Source organism: Mugil cephalus, chromosome 7, assembly GCF_022458985.1.
Source record: "Mugil cephalus isolate CIBA_MC_2020 chromosome 7, CIBA_Mcephalus_1.1, whole genome shotgun sequence".
NCBI classification, from domain to species: domain Eukaryota; kingdom Metazoa; phylum Chordata; class Actinopteri; order Mugiliformes; family Mugilidae; genus Mugil; species Mugil cephalus.
The window spans coordinates 9,902,777-9,917,699 of NC_061776.1; the positions used below are offsets into that span (position 1 = coordinate 9,902,777).

The 14,923-nt window shown below is 42.5% G+C and overlaps 2 protein-coding genes across 8 annotated transcripts in view; both read left to right on the forward strand.

Moving 5' to 3' along the window:
• LOC125010196 (rho GTPase-activating protein 29-like) overlaps nt 1-2,187 on the forward strand; it is a 28,493-nt gene extending 26,306 nt beyond the window's left edge. For all 5 annotated transcript variants that reach the window (XM_047588580.1, XM_047588581.1, XM_047588584.1 and 2 more), the window contains one exon: nt 229-2,187. In XM_047588580.1, the coding sequence (XP_047444536.1) occupies nt 229-1,470 (1,242 nt within the window). In that variant the 3' untranslated portion in view covers nt 1,471-2,187. The remainder of the gene's footprint in view (nt 1-228) is intronic.
• A 753-nt stretch (nt 2,188-2,940) lies between these two features.
• The window catches only part of LOC125011282 (retinal-specific phospholipid-transporting ATPase ABCA4-like), a 38,313-nt gene continuing 26,330 nt past the window's right edge, over nt 2,941-14,923 (forward strand). For 2 of the 3 annotated variants that reach the window (XM_047590409.1, XM_047590411.1), the window contains exons 1-9: nt 2,941-3,669; nt 5,594-5,706; nt 5,800-5,893; nt 5,994-6,135; nt 6,211-6,350; nt 6,704-6,831; nt 6,914-7,111; nt 10,522-10,611; nt 14,344-14,581. In XM_047590409.1, the coding sequence (XP_047446365.1) occupies nt 5,641-5,706; nt 5,800-5,893; nt 5,994-6,135; nt 6,211-6,350; nt 6,704-6,831; nt 6,914-7,111; nt 10,522-10,611; nt 14,344-14,581 (1,096 nt within the window). In that variant the 5' untranslated portion in view covers nt 2,941-3,669; nt 5,594-5,640. Of the gene's footprint in view, nt 3,670-5,569; nt 5,707-5,799; nt 5,894-5,993; nt 6,136-6,210; nt 6,351-6,703; nt 6,832-6,913; nt 7,112-10,521; nt 10,612-14,343; nt 14,582-14,923 lie in introns of all 3 variants that reach the window. The other variant, XM_047590410.1, reaches the window with a different exon arrangement.

Genomic DNA, 14,923 nt, shown 5'->3' on the forward strand with positions numbered 1-14,923 from the left:
TAACAATACAAGCACGTGACTGCATAAAGATAACATATTAATGCATACTGTATGACCACTGGGGTTCCAGGGGAGGAACTGTCTGACTGGTGGACAAACACACGCCAGTTATTACAACAAGATGTTTTCCTGTTCTCCTCCCCTAGCCGGCTCTGTCTGGGTATTTTGTGGATACAGCTTAGTTTGGTTATTGAGATTGTAACCCGATTGTCAATTATGTTCCTCCAGAGTGCCAAAGTGTACAAAAGATACTCATCAGTCATCCCGTCCTCACACATCCTGGATGAGATGCACGAGGTGCAGCCAGGAAGAAACCGAACAGAGGTCTCAGCGCTGGACAGGCTCAACGGGGTCCAGGCTCCTAGCGAAGGAGAAGTCCAGCGGTCGACCTTAGTGTTCGGCCGTCCCAGCACCACCGCCGCCCCCGCCGCCGCCCCCGCCGCCGCCCCCAACCCCGCCCCCACCACAGGACCACCGAAGGTCCAGCTCCGCGCCCAGCGCACCAGACACGTGTCTCGACCGATCAGCATGCCGCTGGAGCGCCTGCCTAACCCCGCTCAGATCCTGGAGAGGAATAATCGAAACACTTCTGACAGCACCGACGGAAGCTCTGCCGGCCGGGACCCCGTCACCGAAACCATCCAGGAGATGCCGGAGCCAGAGAAATCTCGCTCGTCCAGGGTCAGCACCTACTACATCACCCCCTTTATTGACACACAGACTATGCAGAGGAGAACGTGGGACAGGAAATACAAGCACTATGATGTTACGCCCAGGACTGCTATGATAATGGCCAACTTGCCATCTGCCAGCTCTGGAGTTACGCCCGTGAAGGCGACGATGCCTGTCGCCGTCGGGCCGACTGTCTCTGCCTCAGCGGTCTCTGCCGCAAGTACTGTTAGCACCGTGTTCTCCAACAACCCATACACAATGTCAGTGAAGCCTGCCTGGACCTCTAAAAGGGATAACGACTCGGAAAACTCAGCCACTGAGTCCAACACGTCCCCAAAGCTTCCGCTAACTCTCAGGGCACCGAGGACTCTGCAGCCTCCCCCCGGAACTTTCTACAAGCCCCCCGCTTCCGTCGCCAGCCGAGCCAGGACGCTTCCAAACTGGACTACCACCGTAACGACGGTCACCACGACCACCTCGTCGTCATCATCGCTCACCCCCACCCCCACCACCACCACCACATCATCATCATCATCACTCTCCCTCACCAGCCCTCCTCAAGCAGCCTCTTCTTCCAGTCCTCTCACAAGCCCTAATCCTGCAAAGCTCCAGGCACAGGACTCTATTGACAGTGCTATTGACCCCGGGGTGTCGACCTCCTCTACCCTTTCGCCCCCGCAGTCTCCTCCCCCCAGCAGCCCCGATGACCTCAGCCCCGGCGAGACTAAGCCCGTCTACCAAAGACTGAGACCGCGGCGGCTGCAGGAGCTCGAACACAGAGAGGCTCATTTTGTCTGACACCAAAAAAAAATAAAAGAAAAACATATTATATCTGTAAATATTAATGTATCTGTGCCATAAAGACTGTATACTGGGAATTTCTATCAGCAAGCTGGGAGAATGAGAGGAAATGATGTAGGCCTGTGAAAATAAACCATGAAAGTGTTCTAAGTACTAATATATTTTCTATTGTACATGTTACCGTCTTAGTGTCAACAGTGGCTGGTCTGAGCATTCAAAACAAGCAAATACGAAAGGTTTGATGCCAACATCGAATGTTTAGCGTCGCGTTTTTTAAATACTCATCGGAGAATGTTTGCCAATCACAACATGGATTTCTGGAGAACTGTGAGCCTATCGCTTTGTTCAATGTTTGATCTGTTTAAAAAATGATATTATATACACAATGCACTTAATGCAGGTTCAAATTCTAATGTTGCCTTTTTTTTTTTTTTAATTTCTGTATTTTATTCCATGTGGAATAGACACAAGTGTTCTTAACATGAGGTTCTTAATTATAAAGAATTTTATTACTGTGTCCATTGTAGCCTGTGATTGGTACATCTCTTCTCAGTATGTAAACCTTATGTATCTGTTTACGTTTTTTATATTCATTCATACATACGCCGAGTTAATTGGCACAGTAAATTTTGCCTCATCGCATTATTGTGACTATACAGACGAAAGATGACATGCAACAGTTCTTGCTGCAAATTAAAAAAAAAAAGTATTTAAGCTGTTTTTCTTCTGTTTTTTTATTTTTTATTTTAGTGCTTCGGAGAACTGGGGTTCTGAAACTTTACTCAAGGTTATTTTATTTCTATATTGTATATATATATATATATGCTCTGTGTTACATACCGTACGAACACTGTCAATTGTCCATAAGATACCAAGTAAACAACATGATTTCAGGAAGTTATTAAGGCAATTTAGGAATTACAGATGTTTAAAAATATGATTAACGGAAGTTTGAATTTAGGAACATTTAATTCCATTAATCCAGTTTCAGTTCATTGTTTGTGCCTCAGCCAGGGTTGTGTCTGAAACCACTTTATTCATGTATCTCCTTGTTCCTGTAGACATAAGTTTAATCATTTACTCAAGCCGTTACATAGCTGCCTTACTGCATAGGTTTTGTTCAGATTTTATACTTCTAAGTTAATCATTCAGACAAAACCGAATAAGTTCGTCCGAATTTCCCAGAGTGACATCTTCAGATTGTTTTGCGTAACCGGCGACCCGAGAACCTGAATGAATGTTCACACCTGAGAAGCTGGAAAGAGACAATTTTTTTTTTAATTAACAGTAACAGGATGTTGTTAGATCATCTCACAGATATTTGTTCAGTTTGGAATCTAGTGAATTTGGAGTCCAAGTCAACACCTTGTGCTGTTCCTCCTGAATCCTCAGGTCCAAAAGTTTCCCACCAGAACACTTGAATTTGTCACAAGACGACCAGTGTTATTCACTATAAAGTTGCGGCGGATCTGCGTACGAGTAAACATTCTTAGCCTCGAAGTTAACTCTACTTCCACCTCTTCGCATTCCACCCTCAACTGGGCACGGGTTTTTGGAGGGGCCTGCGTCTTCCGCCCTCACGGTTCTCGGCAGGTTCAAGTGCTTTCGCTGCTCTGCCGTCCAGGCTTCACCTAATTATCCCTCCACCTTGTCCAGCTGCTCAGGAGTGAGTCATTTCACACGTGTGCGACACAAATCCTGAAACAGACCCTCTTGTTTCTGAGTCCGATAAGCTCCCTCTGAGTTCCCTCTGATTTATTTTTGCGGGCGCCGTCTCCCGGAGTGACGTGCGCACGGCACACGGCCGTGCAGGTAAATCTTCTGACAGAGACGCTGATGACGGCTTCTCCTGCTGCTGCTGCTGCCGCTGCTGCTGCTCCTGCTGTCATGACGCGCCCCCACCTCCAGTGTAGTACAACCTTTCTCTCCAGCAGGATGCCCCCTCTCCTCTCCAGCAGATACCCCTCTAATTCTGCCTCAAAATGGATGACTGTTGTCTTTTTTTCTGCCTGCCCATGTTGAGCCGGGAGATTAGAGCAATCAGATTAGGAGTGCTGCTGACCTGCAGGCAGAGGAGGGAGAGTGGGCAGCTCACACAGAGCTCCTCTACCTTGCTTAATGTTTTCCGTCACTTCAGCATGTTTGTGAACCTGTTTCTCTAGACGCCGTTGGGACTTTTTCATGATTCCAAAAGAGGTAGGAATTTTCTCTTTCTACCTGTCGAATGTGTGTGAATATCCCACTAGAGCTGACAGGTGTGTGATTGATAATTACAGTTTTCTGGTGTTTTTATCCAAACATAATGTTGTGACGGTTACCGGCAGACGCCTGTTGAGGGTTTTTTTTATTTATTTATTTTTTCTTAGTGCAGCGATGTGTTTTCCACAAAAATCCTTCTGTCTATAATGTGTAATTACTGTTTGAGTAATAAGGTGATCTCAGATACATAATAATAACAGCCTTTTAGTCTCTCGCTGGCTTGTTTTAAGTGTCCCGGCGTCCCTCTTGTTTTCCAAGAGAAGTGTTTACGTCCTTGTATGCTCAGTCTGGCAGTCAGCAGTAATCTGTCCGACATGTCTCTCTGGACAAATTACTCTTCATCTCCGAACATCCTCTGATGTTATGTCTGCATGTAGCCTGTGTATGTCAGCGTCGGTTTTTCTTCGGCATCTCCCTAAATGATTATTATTTGTCTTTTTGAGTGAATCCGCCCGACATCGTAGATACAAATTGCATTTATAATTCAGTTGTGCAGTCACCGCTTTGTTACACGTTCTTAAAAATCTCGTTTGGTCTTATGGCATCCTGTATACTTGTTCTCCTGCGGGGGAATTCTGCCCTTTCGCCTTCAGTTTGATTGAAGAGGTTTTTCTCAATTTTGCCTCCCAAAAGTGGTGTGAAATATTGTCTGTCCACAGTAACGTTTAAATTTATACCAAAGTGAGGTTTGGTGAACTTTGAGGAAACTTCAGGTCAAATCCAGACCCAGAGATAAACATGTCACACATGTCTATATGTCTTTCTAAACAAATAATTGAATGATCAATGGGACTCCACTGAGTGTTGTATGGATATATATATATATACTTTATTTATTTTAAGGATCCCCCATTAGCTGGTCCACACCTTACATGTAATATGCTACACCACATTACAAGTCAAAACATAAAATTTCATCAATTTACATTCATAAAATGCAAAGCTTATGTATATATTACATTTAAAAAAAAAATAAAAGAAAACAAAAAAAAATAAAATGAATTACATTCAATACATTTCAGTTTAAATTGGGTACCTTGTAGGCGGGGTCCACAACCCCTAGAGGCGGAGGTACTTCAGGGGTGGTCGAAAAGTCTTTGATTGATTAGACATTTTTATGTATTTTTTTTTTTTTTTTAAATTTCCACCCACAAATTTAAATTCCTTTACATTAACACGAATCCAACATATTTTAGCAAAGGGATAAGGGATAGCTTAATACTGAATGCAGAATCATTATAATAATAATGTATATTTATAAATAGCTCTAGGCCGAGTTTATTATAGAACATGTATGTGAATATATCCCTACTTAATCTCTCCATTAGTTTGGGGGTTTTTGGCCTGAAAAACGCTGAAGACCCCTGCTGAAGGCTACATATATTTAAAGTAAATTGATATATTAAGAATATATTTATTAAAAGACAAAAAGTCAAAGATAAGGAACCTCCTTCTACTTTTTCACACTCATCTACAGGCCAGCAAATGCCTCTGCATGTCCTTTTCAAAGGATGATTTATTATTAATTAGATGTATTTTGAAAGGTAAACTATTCCAGTATGCCATGACTCTGTAAAGGATATTTTTTTGTAGATGAGTTAGTCCTTAGACTGGGGACCACGACATGAACATTACTGGCAAATCTGCTGTTGAATCCTGTCCCTTACAGCAGCGCTTCTCGAAGCGTGTGGCGCGGCCAAAAAAAAAGTTTGAGAGGCGCTGCCCTGTAGACAAGAATAGTCCAGGTGAACTTTAAATAAAACTGGCACAAGATCAAGTGTAACCTTCAAGCCCAGAAGTATGACTGTTTCTGATAACGGACAATAACGTGATTTAGTTTGTCTGGTGTCGTGACCCGCAGGTTTATCACAGTCTGATGACCCCATCCAGGGGTTGAGCTGCGGAGCGATGAAGGTGGGCTCTCAAATCAGCCTGCTGCTGTGGAAAAACTGGACTCTCCGCAAGAGACAGAAGGTAAAAACTCTTTATGTGAGGTTTGTGGATGTATTAAGAAACGCCAGTTATATTGTTCTTGATGTTCTCACTGTTGCATCTACTTCTGTCTAGATCCGCTTCCTGGTGGAGATCTTCTGGCCCGTGTTGTTATTTATTGGTCTGGTGTGGCTTAGGAAGGCCAATCCGTTGTACCAACAGCATGAGTGTGAGAATAAATTCCTGACTAAGAACAGATATCATTGTCCTCATTGTCCCCTAACTTCTCCTCATTTGAATGAATATATCACTCACGTCTTTCTCTTCAGGTCATTTCCCCAACAAGGCCATGCCCTCAACAGGGATTCTTCCCTGGATCCAAGGGATCTTCTGCAACGCCAACAACCCCTGTTTCAGATATCCAACCCGGGGAGAGTCTCCAGGAGTTGTGTCCAACTATAACAACTCAGTGTAAGCATAACCACACTAAGAGGAACCGCATAAGCTCTATTACTCTAATGCTTCTTCCATTTTGGCTGTGTCCAGATTGGCACGGTTCTACGTCGATGCCCAGGAGCTTCTGCTCAACGAGTCGGACGTGCGGCAGCTTGGTCGGCTTTGGCGCGAAATGTCGTCCTTCTCCAACTTCATGGACACCTTACGCAGCAACCCGTCTTCGGTTTCAGGTAAAGGGCAAACTAGAGGAATGGGTCAAAAACAGTAGTGCGATTTTTTCAGCTTTGTAATCTGAGCTTCTTTCTAAAAAGGATTACCCAGAGTAAAAACTCTGAGTTTTCTTCACTGTTGTTCTTGGTTCATGTGTGACCTTTCCATTGTCAGTATCAAAATTACCTTCACCTCTTGGCCGGGACATTCTTATAAACGCTCATCTCCTGTCCATGAAGCCCCAAATCCCCGTCACTCCGTGTAGGCTGTGAATCATTTCCTCTGAGAAGTAGTACAGGTTGGGGCCAATATTGTTTAGTTTTTTTTTGCAGCTCTGACCTTTCTCCGTCTCTGTTCATGACTTTCCTTTCAGGTCGTGGGCTGAAGATTGATGATATTCTGAAGGATGACGAGGTTCTTACGGCCTTCCTGTTGAGAGACGCCGGCCTCTTGGATTCCATCGTCTACCAGCTCATCAATGCACAAATACGACTCGAGCAGGTGACGCTGGATCCTTTTTCGTGGCGCATTTCTGTGTTTTGATTCTGTGCTCCAACCTTTCCTTCCTCTTTCTCCCATCTAGTTTGCGTTTGGAATCCCAGACCTGCAGCTGAAAGACATAGCGTGCAGCCAGGCCCTGCTGGAGCGCTTCATCATCTTCCCCAGCCGCATGGGACTCCACGGGGTCCGCAACGCCATGTGCGCCCTCAGCCAGCAGAGGCTGCAGAAGATAGAGGACATCCTCTACGCCAACCTGGACTTCTTCAAGATCTTCAAAGCGGTCAGTGGCTTATTGGAAAGTGAATCACAACAGGATGATGATGTGCGTCTCTTGGCCTTCATTGCGTACGTTGTTTCCTGCGTATGTCAATTCCTTTTGTGCTCATTATTGGTACTTTAAACATCCCCTGAAGGCTTTAGGTGTTATGTGCAGGAAATGTGATTTCTCTCTTCCTGTCCAGGGTAGCGTAGCTCATAAAAGCACCCAGTTTTGTTAGGGTTTTTTTACTATGATTTCCCAGAATTTCCCTGCTAATTTTAAGTGGAGGAATGTACACCGATCAGCCACAACATTAAAACCACTTACCGGAGAAGTGAACAACATTGACCATCTTGTGACAATTCAGTGTTCTGCCGGGAAACTTTTAGACCTGGCATTTACTGGATGTGACTTAGACGTGTAGCACCCACCCAGACCAGATACCCCTACACCACGTAGCAATTACACTTCTCGATCTCAGGGTGCGGCCTGACACACACACACAATTCAAGGAACGACTCGTGAAAAACAGCACAAGGTGTTGACCTGGCCTCCAAATTCACTAGATCCCAAACTGATCAAGAATCTGTGTGACGATCCACAGAGGCAACCCTCCCATCGACCCATAGGACCCAAAGACCACCACCAATATTCAGTTTTCTGCCATTTCTTCCAACGGATCCTACTCAACCCTAACATTTGGGTTTGACCACTGCAGCTTTTTTCCCCCCTCCTTTATTATTCTCTCTTGAAACAACAAAGCTGGCGTAGTTGTATTTTTCTGCAGAATGTAGCCTGCAGCAGGTGACTCAGTTAGATCCCTTCGCTCTGTCACTGGATTTATTTGGCTCTCGGAAGAGAGCATGGGCTCTGCTTTAAACTGCTTACACATGGTTTTATTAAAATCAGACACAGGTAGAAAAACAGAAATTAAATTGCGCCATTAATCACATTTTAATTAAAGGAAAAACATTCCCTCTCAGCATTTCTTTTTCTTTTTCTTTTTTTTTAATACTCGTCATGGCAAACTTCACAAAAAAAATAAAAGTAGCACTAAAAGAAATCTTTTCTATTTTCTTTACTATATGGGTGAGTTCAGGTTTCAGCCTGAGTAAGTCAGGTGACTGGCTCAGGGAGTTCACATGGCATTAACCCCGCTGGCCTGTTTCTCTAATGGGCTTAGGCCAGGGCCTGCCTACAGCCTGTGAGGTGTTTTGTAAGACACGGCGCTGTATAAATACTCCTACATCTTATGCCAGTCAAATGAGTTTAGTCAACATATCTGGCAGCACACCTGGTTGTCTGGCTGCTGAAAAGCCCCGGCTGTAAGGCTGTGTGACAGGCTGCCTGACTCCCTCTTTATGAAGACATAGAGCCTGCACTAATGAAGAAGCTGTGGCGTAAATGGTTTGTAGCTCGAGTGTATGTAGTTACGTTCAAGGACCAGTTATTAAATTGATTTGATTTGATCTTTATTATTTTTCTCGAACCACCAGCACATAAAAGCAAATTGTACAAGTTGCATCAATATAAATCAATTCCGTAAAGATGAAAAAAAAGAAGGAAAAGAACAAAAAATAATAATCTAGTTTGAGAAGGGACAGGATGAAGGTAAGCTTTTCTTGTTCTGCCCCAGGTTATTACCAGTCAGGTTTATTACATACAGAAACAAAACAAAAAATCATTAATTATTTTGAACATTGTAAACATTAAACATAATTAAGCTAATTTTCTGATACACTGTATTTTTTTTCCTGCGTCAATGCAATACAAACTGGTAGTTTTACACAGATGTTCATGGTCCCTTGGGGATGAATTCAAATGATCAGGGTGATCAAATGACTTTTCCTTTCAAATAAATAAATTATAATAATAAGTCGCAAAATCTTTGGTTGATAAGATATTTTTATATATATTTTTTTAAATTTCCCCCCAAATTTAAATTTCTTTAAATAAACATGAACGTGCCAGCCAGCTACTGAGGACAAATTGGATCACTTGATAAAAAAACATGAACCTGTGTATTATTTGAATAGATTAATATTGAATGCATTGATATGTATTTATAATTTGGCTGAGTTTAATAGAGAACACATATAGTAGGTAGGGGGTCCCTACTTAATCTCTCCATCAGTCTGGGGGTTCTTGGTCTGAAAAACATTGAAGACCCCTGCTTAAGATCACAGCAATCTGATAGCTTTTCTATAGGATACGGGCATAAATATATGGACTTTTGTGAAGATATTCAGGAGGTCGCATGGATTTATCACCATCTTGTTTTGACTAAATACTTGTGTATATAGTTCCTGTGGTTCAAAACTTCTTATTTTGAATTCATGGCTTTTGGTAGAGCAACATCGCTCTGATGGTTGGTCGGCCCAGGCTGAAATATCTCACCAGTTGCATAGTCACGAGATTGTCAAGATTGTCAGGATTTGCAATACAGTAGGCATGCAATAATAACACGTTTCATTCCACCTGTTTTATTTGCCATACAAATGTGGCTGACATTTTCATCGAATATTCGTGAAGGAGTCATTTACTAAGTGCGTGCACTCCCTCCGTGTTTGGTGTTAGTAGTAGTACTGCAGCATCTTAGTAGCCATCTCTGCGTTTCCCTCTTTAGCGTTGTTGAGTTTAAAGCCCATTGCCACACTGACCTCGGCCTTGCAACAACTTTCCTCCCCTCATTACACTCTCGACTCCCTCCTTCCATCAACCTCTCTGACACCCTCCCTTCTCATTCCCTCGCTCCCGCCCCTCGCCATACCGCCTCCCTCCTTCCTCTCGCTCATTGAAATGCAGGCACAAGGAATGCGAGAGGAAGGATATCTCATGTGCGTGTTTGTTTTGGCACCCTGGGTTTCCTCACCCTCAGCACTCTGCCCTGACCAGGCGTTTTCAAACCCCTGCTGCTAATCGTTTCTCAAGAAGATGAGGTCACCGGAGGGGGTTTACGGAATAGCGTTACTGTGGTTCCATATTAAAACAATTGGATGGATCTCAAGTTTGATACAGGTTCACTGAAGTACACGGTTCCTTTGTTAGCTCACGCTGGATCCAAAGTGCGTGACAATGAAAAACATTGCACAATTTAATGTTGTTTTGCCCAGTAGGCTGCTAATTCCAATTCCTATGAAGTCTTTGTAAAAATGGCTTCCTTCCTTAGGTAACAAACACTTCTCAGAAGTTTCCAGTATGTTAAGGTTGTTGTTTAGCTGGCTTCTTGCTAGACGTGAACGTGTTTATCTGTCTAAGGCTGTCCTGGGACACGACTTAAAAAGAGCACAGATGGGTTTTTTTTACACACACGCACACACACACACACACACAAAATAAATGAAAACAAAGGGCCAGTTGTGTTTAAACTTTTCGTTTTAACCCTGCACGAATATCTTTCTCAAAACGCATCTCCAACTCTGTCTCCTCAGATGCCCAGGGTTATGGACAGCAGCTCTGAGGGGATTGACCTGCATTTCTGGGGTCAGGTTCTTAAGGCAGCATCGGAGAAGATCCAAGTTGTAAGTGCCCCACAGGCCCTCAATCCCTACCTCTCCTGCGCCTCTCCCCTGCTCCTCGAGTCCTGCAGGATCACAGCCACTAGTATTTTTAGTCCTGCAGGAAACTCGCCTCTTCCGCTGGTCCCTGTTTGAGAATCACTCACGAAGGAGGCTGAGTGATGGGCGCATACCTACTGTACAAGCGCTGATGTGTCTTTGACTTGACTTTAGACTTTATTGTCCCCTTCGGGAAATTCTTTTTTTCACAGGACGGTCTCCATTCCACAAAGACCACCACAGTACGCTGGGCACACAGTAAAACACATAAGAGACATATACATGAAGACAGATAAAACAGTATTTAGCATTTAGCCCAATCCACTCTGACTCATTTTACCGTATAGATATGTGTGTGGGGGGCTCGGCCTATGTGCCTATGTGTCATAAAATCATTTAAAAGAAATATTGTAGAGTTGTAGAACACAATTAAATAGAACAGCACGCTAGAAAAAGTATAGTACATAGAGTAAATGCAGTATATATTCAAAAAACAGAAAACATAAACATAAAATAGACTTGAGTTGTAGGATAAAATTATATCGTACATAAAAATGGCAGTAAATACATTATCATGCATGTTAAGATAGCGGTATACCGATTCATGCCGAATACCGGTATTTTTTTTCCCGTTATGCTATGAATTTTTAATATACCGGCACACAGGTGATTTGATTACATAGCCTTCGGAACGCTGCGCCGCGACACATTGTTTCCGACCGGGACCATTTTCAATGTAGCGCTTTTAAACACGCATGGTGCGACTGCGTCACTGCAAGGCGTGGTGAAGATGGAAATATGAAGCACAGAATGAGAACCACTTCTGCCATAAAAAGGTGCGGTGACATCGCCAAATTCTGGTGCTCTCCCCAAAGGTGTCGCCAATTTTAGCCTTTAATGAATGAGAAAAAAAAAAAGTGTTGCGCGCAGACTACAATTATTACGGTAGCTGGCCGGGCTGCTATTGACATTACAGACATAGCACTTTAAATATGAATGAATATGTTAAAATAAATCAAACCGCAAATTAAACCTTGATAACATTTAATTCTTTTTTTTTTCTTTTGTTTTTCTTTTTTTTAATCCGAGCTGTAAATGTCCCTGGATTTCCACATCAGCAGGCAGGGCTAAGACCATGCAAACCGGTTTTACTACTATTGTGGGATTATTCTGCAATATTTATTCATCACCACAGTAAAATAGTTCATCCTTAGCCAATCTACTATACCGGGATACGTCAGGATTTTTAAAAATATATGGATATACGTTTTTTGTCATACCGCCAAACCCTATGTTAAGCTAATAAAGTGGAACAGAAAAAAGTAGAGACTGAAAAGAAATAGATTTAAATCTAGGAGTTGGAATATAACAGAACAGAATAGAAGAAAAGAACAGAGGTTAAACATGATTGAGTTGATAACTAGAATAGAATAAATACAACAGAGATTAATATGATATAATCTGACCTCTAGCACTAGGTACACACACAAGCGACTGTGACTGAGATGTGTGTTTCAGCACGTTCACTGTATGTCCCCATGGGGGTAACGGTGTATCCCATCATCACCTTGGCTGGTGGGGAGGGGAAGGAGGCGTAGGTTTATAGGCTATGAGCAACTGAGAGAAACGGGGAACATTCCTTTGAGGTGACACATCCTGTAGGTGGGACCTTTGCATCACCGTGGTGACAGAAAGGCGAGCCAAATGCTCTCATTACTCAACCTCTCCTTCCTTTCACTTCTGTGTTTGTGTGTGAGAAATAACAAAAAAAAAAAAAAAAAAAAGGAAGAGGGAGCGAGGGCGACAGAACTGGGATTGGGCTGTGCATACTTGTGCACGTTCACGCGTATATTCTGATTTCAGCTGACGACCACTGAGATATTTTCATCACTGACTATTAATAATACTGACCTATGCTAATGCGAGGGATCAAAGCCATCTAAAGGTTTAAATTTCTGATTACATCCGTGGAGCTATCTGTGTCTGACTGTCGTGGCAAACGAAGCCTCCGTATCTCTTAAGAGAGGATATCACACGTACCGGAGTGCACTGGACTTGGATGGAGCTATTTTTATTCCGTCAATAGGAGGATATTTAGTCCAGGCTGCGGCTATCATTGAGGACAGAGGCGTCTGTCTGACATGTTTGCTTATCTTTCTAACTATTGTTTTCTTGACGTGGTTTATGTTATGAAATTCACAGGGTATGAATGAACACGGAGTCTGTAGATATATGCCCCCTCAGTGTAATTATCTGATAAAGGTCACAAAGCTCAAAAACGTACTGTTTACACTCCCCAACAAAACGTAACATTTGTTCATCCTGTTGGTGGGTTATTCACCATTTTTTAAAGTAAATAAAGGATCATGTTATACACAGGGTGAAATATCGCAGAAATATATAAGATTCCCCAGATGATAGGGGTGGGAAAAATATCGATATGGCAGTATATCGCGATACTTTTTCTTCCGATACAATATCAATTTTGAATGTCTTAATACCTATTTTAAAAGAGAGAGAAAAAGTTAGTTTTTGGGTTGATCGTGAACGACTTCCACACCTGGAACAAATGCAATAAATTGGAAATGGTCTGTCATCTGATGTACATATATACAATATGTGTTTTAAGCTGTTTTTAAAATTTCTCAATGAACTATCCAGAATATTGCAGTTTAATTGCAGTATCATAATTTTGCAATAATGTATCGTGTCACGACTCAAGTATCGTGATACGTATCGTATCGTGACTCAAGTATTGTGATATGTATCATATCGTGACAAAAGTATCGTGATATGTATTGTATCATGAAGTCGTTCGCAGTACCCACCCCTACCAGATGATCTCCTGACCTCTCCTCCTGACTTCTCCTCTAGCTCCACCTCTAACACTGTAACCACATTTCATAACTACTAGAATACTGATGCAAAGATGTTTTTATGCATCCTTTATTTAACCAGGTAAAACTCATTGAGATTTAAAAACTCTTTTTTCAAGAGTGACCTGGCCAAGACAGTTTCAGCCAACGCACAAAACACGAATTAGCACTGCTGTGCTCAAGTACGGCCTCAGAGAGCTTTAGGAACTTTAGGTTCTGTTTGGATGTTTAATCAGCGGTTTGAGAAGAAATTTTTGACATTTTGCCCTTTAGCACTGTGACAGGCATATTGCCGGTAGCCTAAAAACAAATACTGTACATTCCTGAGGGGCATGAATACATGTACAGTATCTTATGTGGGTCTCACAATATAGATATGTTAAGGCTTAGGTCTTGAACAGGGGGTCCGTGACCCCTAGGGGGTGTGCAGAGGTACTACAGGGGCGTCGCAAAATCTCTGGTTGATTAGACATTTTTATGTATATATTTTAAAAATTTCCCCTCACAAATATCTTTATATACACATTAACATGCCAGCCAACTACTGAGGACAAAATGGATCACTTTGTCACTTGAACAAAAACATTAGAAATAAAAAAAATATATTTTTACCTGTGTATTATTTGAATAGCTTAATACTGAATGCAGAATGATAATAATAATGTTTATTTATAAATAGCACTAGGCCGAGTTTAATATAGGTCCCTACTTAATCTCTCCATCCTCTCTCCTTAAAAACATTCAAGGCCCCTGCTTTAAGAGGTATAAACACGCTCAGAGACAAACAATTTACACCCGGGCCTGTCTTTGTCCCGCACAGCTGATGGCCCGGGAGAGCTCTCAGGAGCTTCTCAAGGCGATTTCCTCTCTGTTCCAAGCCGGGGGCCCTTCCTCCTTCACCGAGCTGATGTCCAGCGTGTCGAGCCTCTTCTGCGGATATCCAGAGGGAGGCGGCTCCAGGGTTCTGTCCTTCAACTGGTACGAGGACAACAACTACAAGGTGTTTCTGGGGGTCAATGGCACCAAGAGCCACAACTATGTCTACGATGACACTGCCAGTAAGTAAAGAGATGTTGAACCATTTAGTAGTATGTTTATCATGGAATAATAATAGTACACGCTAGAAATGAGACCGTAGTATACTGGGTGTGCATATGCGACAAGAAATCAATGTGTTTTGAGACTTTATCTTAAGAAATTTTCCATTTAGTAGCTGCTTTTGTTTAGTAGGCATCATAGCACTGTTGTCATGGAGCTGTTATCCATCCAGCTCCATTCATTTTGGATAAAATGTTTAGAGGGTATTCTCAACCTTGGAAACGGTCGCTAAGAAAATTATATTACAACAAGGTCCATTTAGTGGCGCCCTCCGAGTCCATGACATTTAATTCATGGTGGAG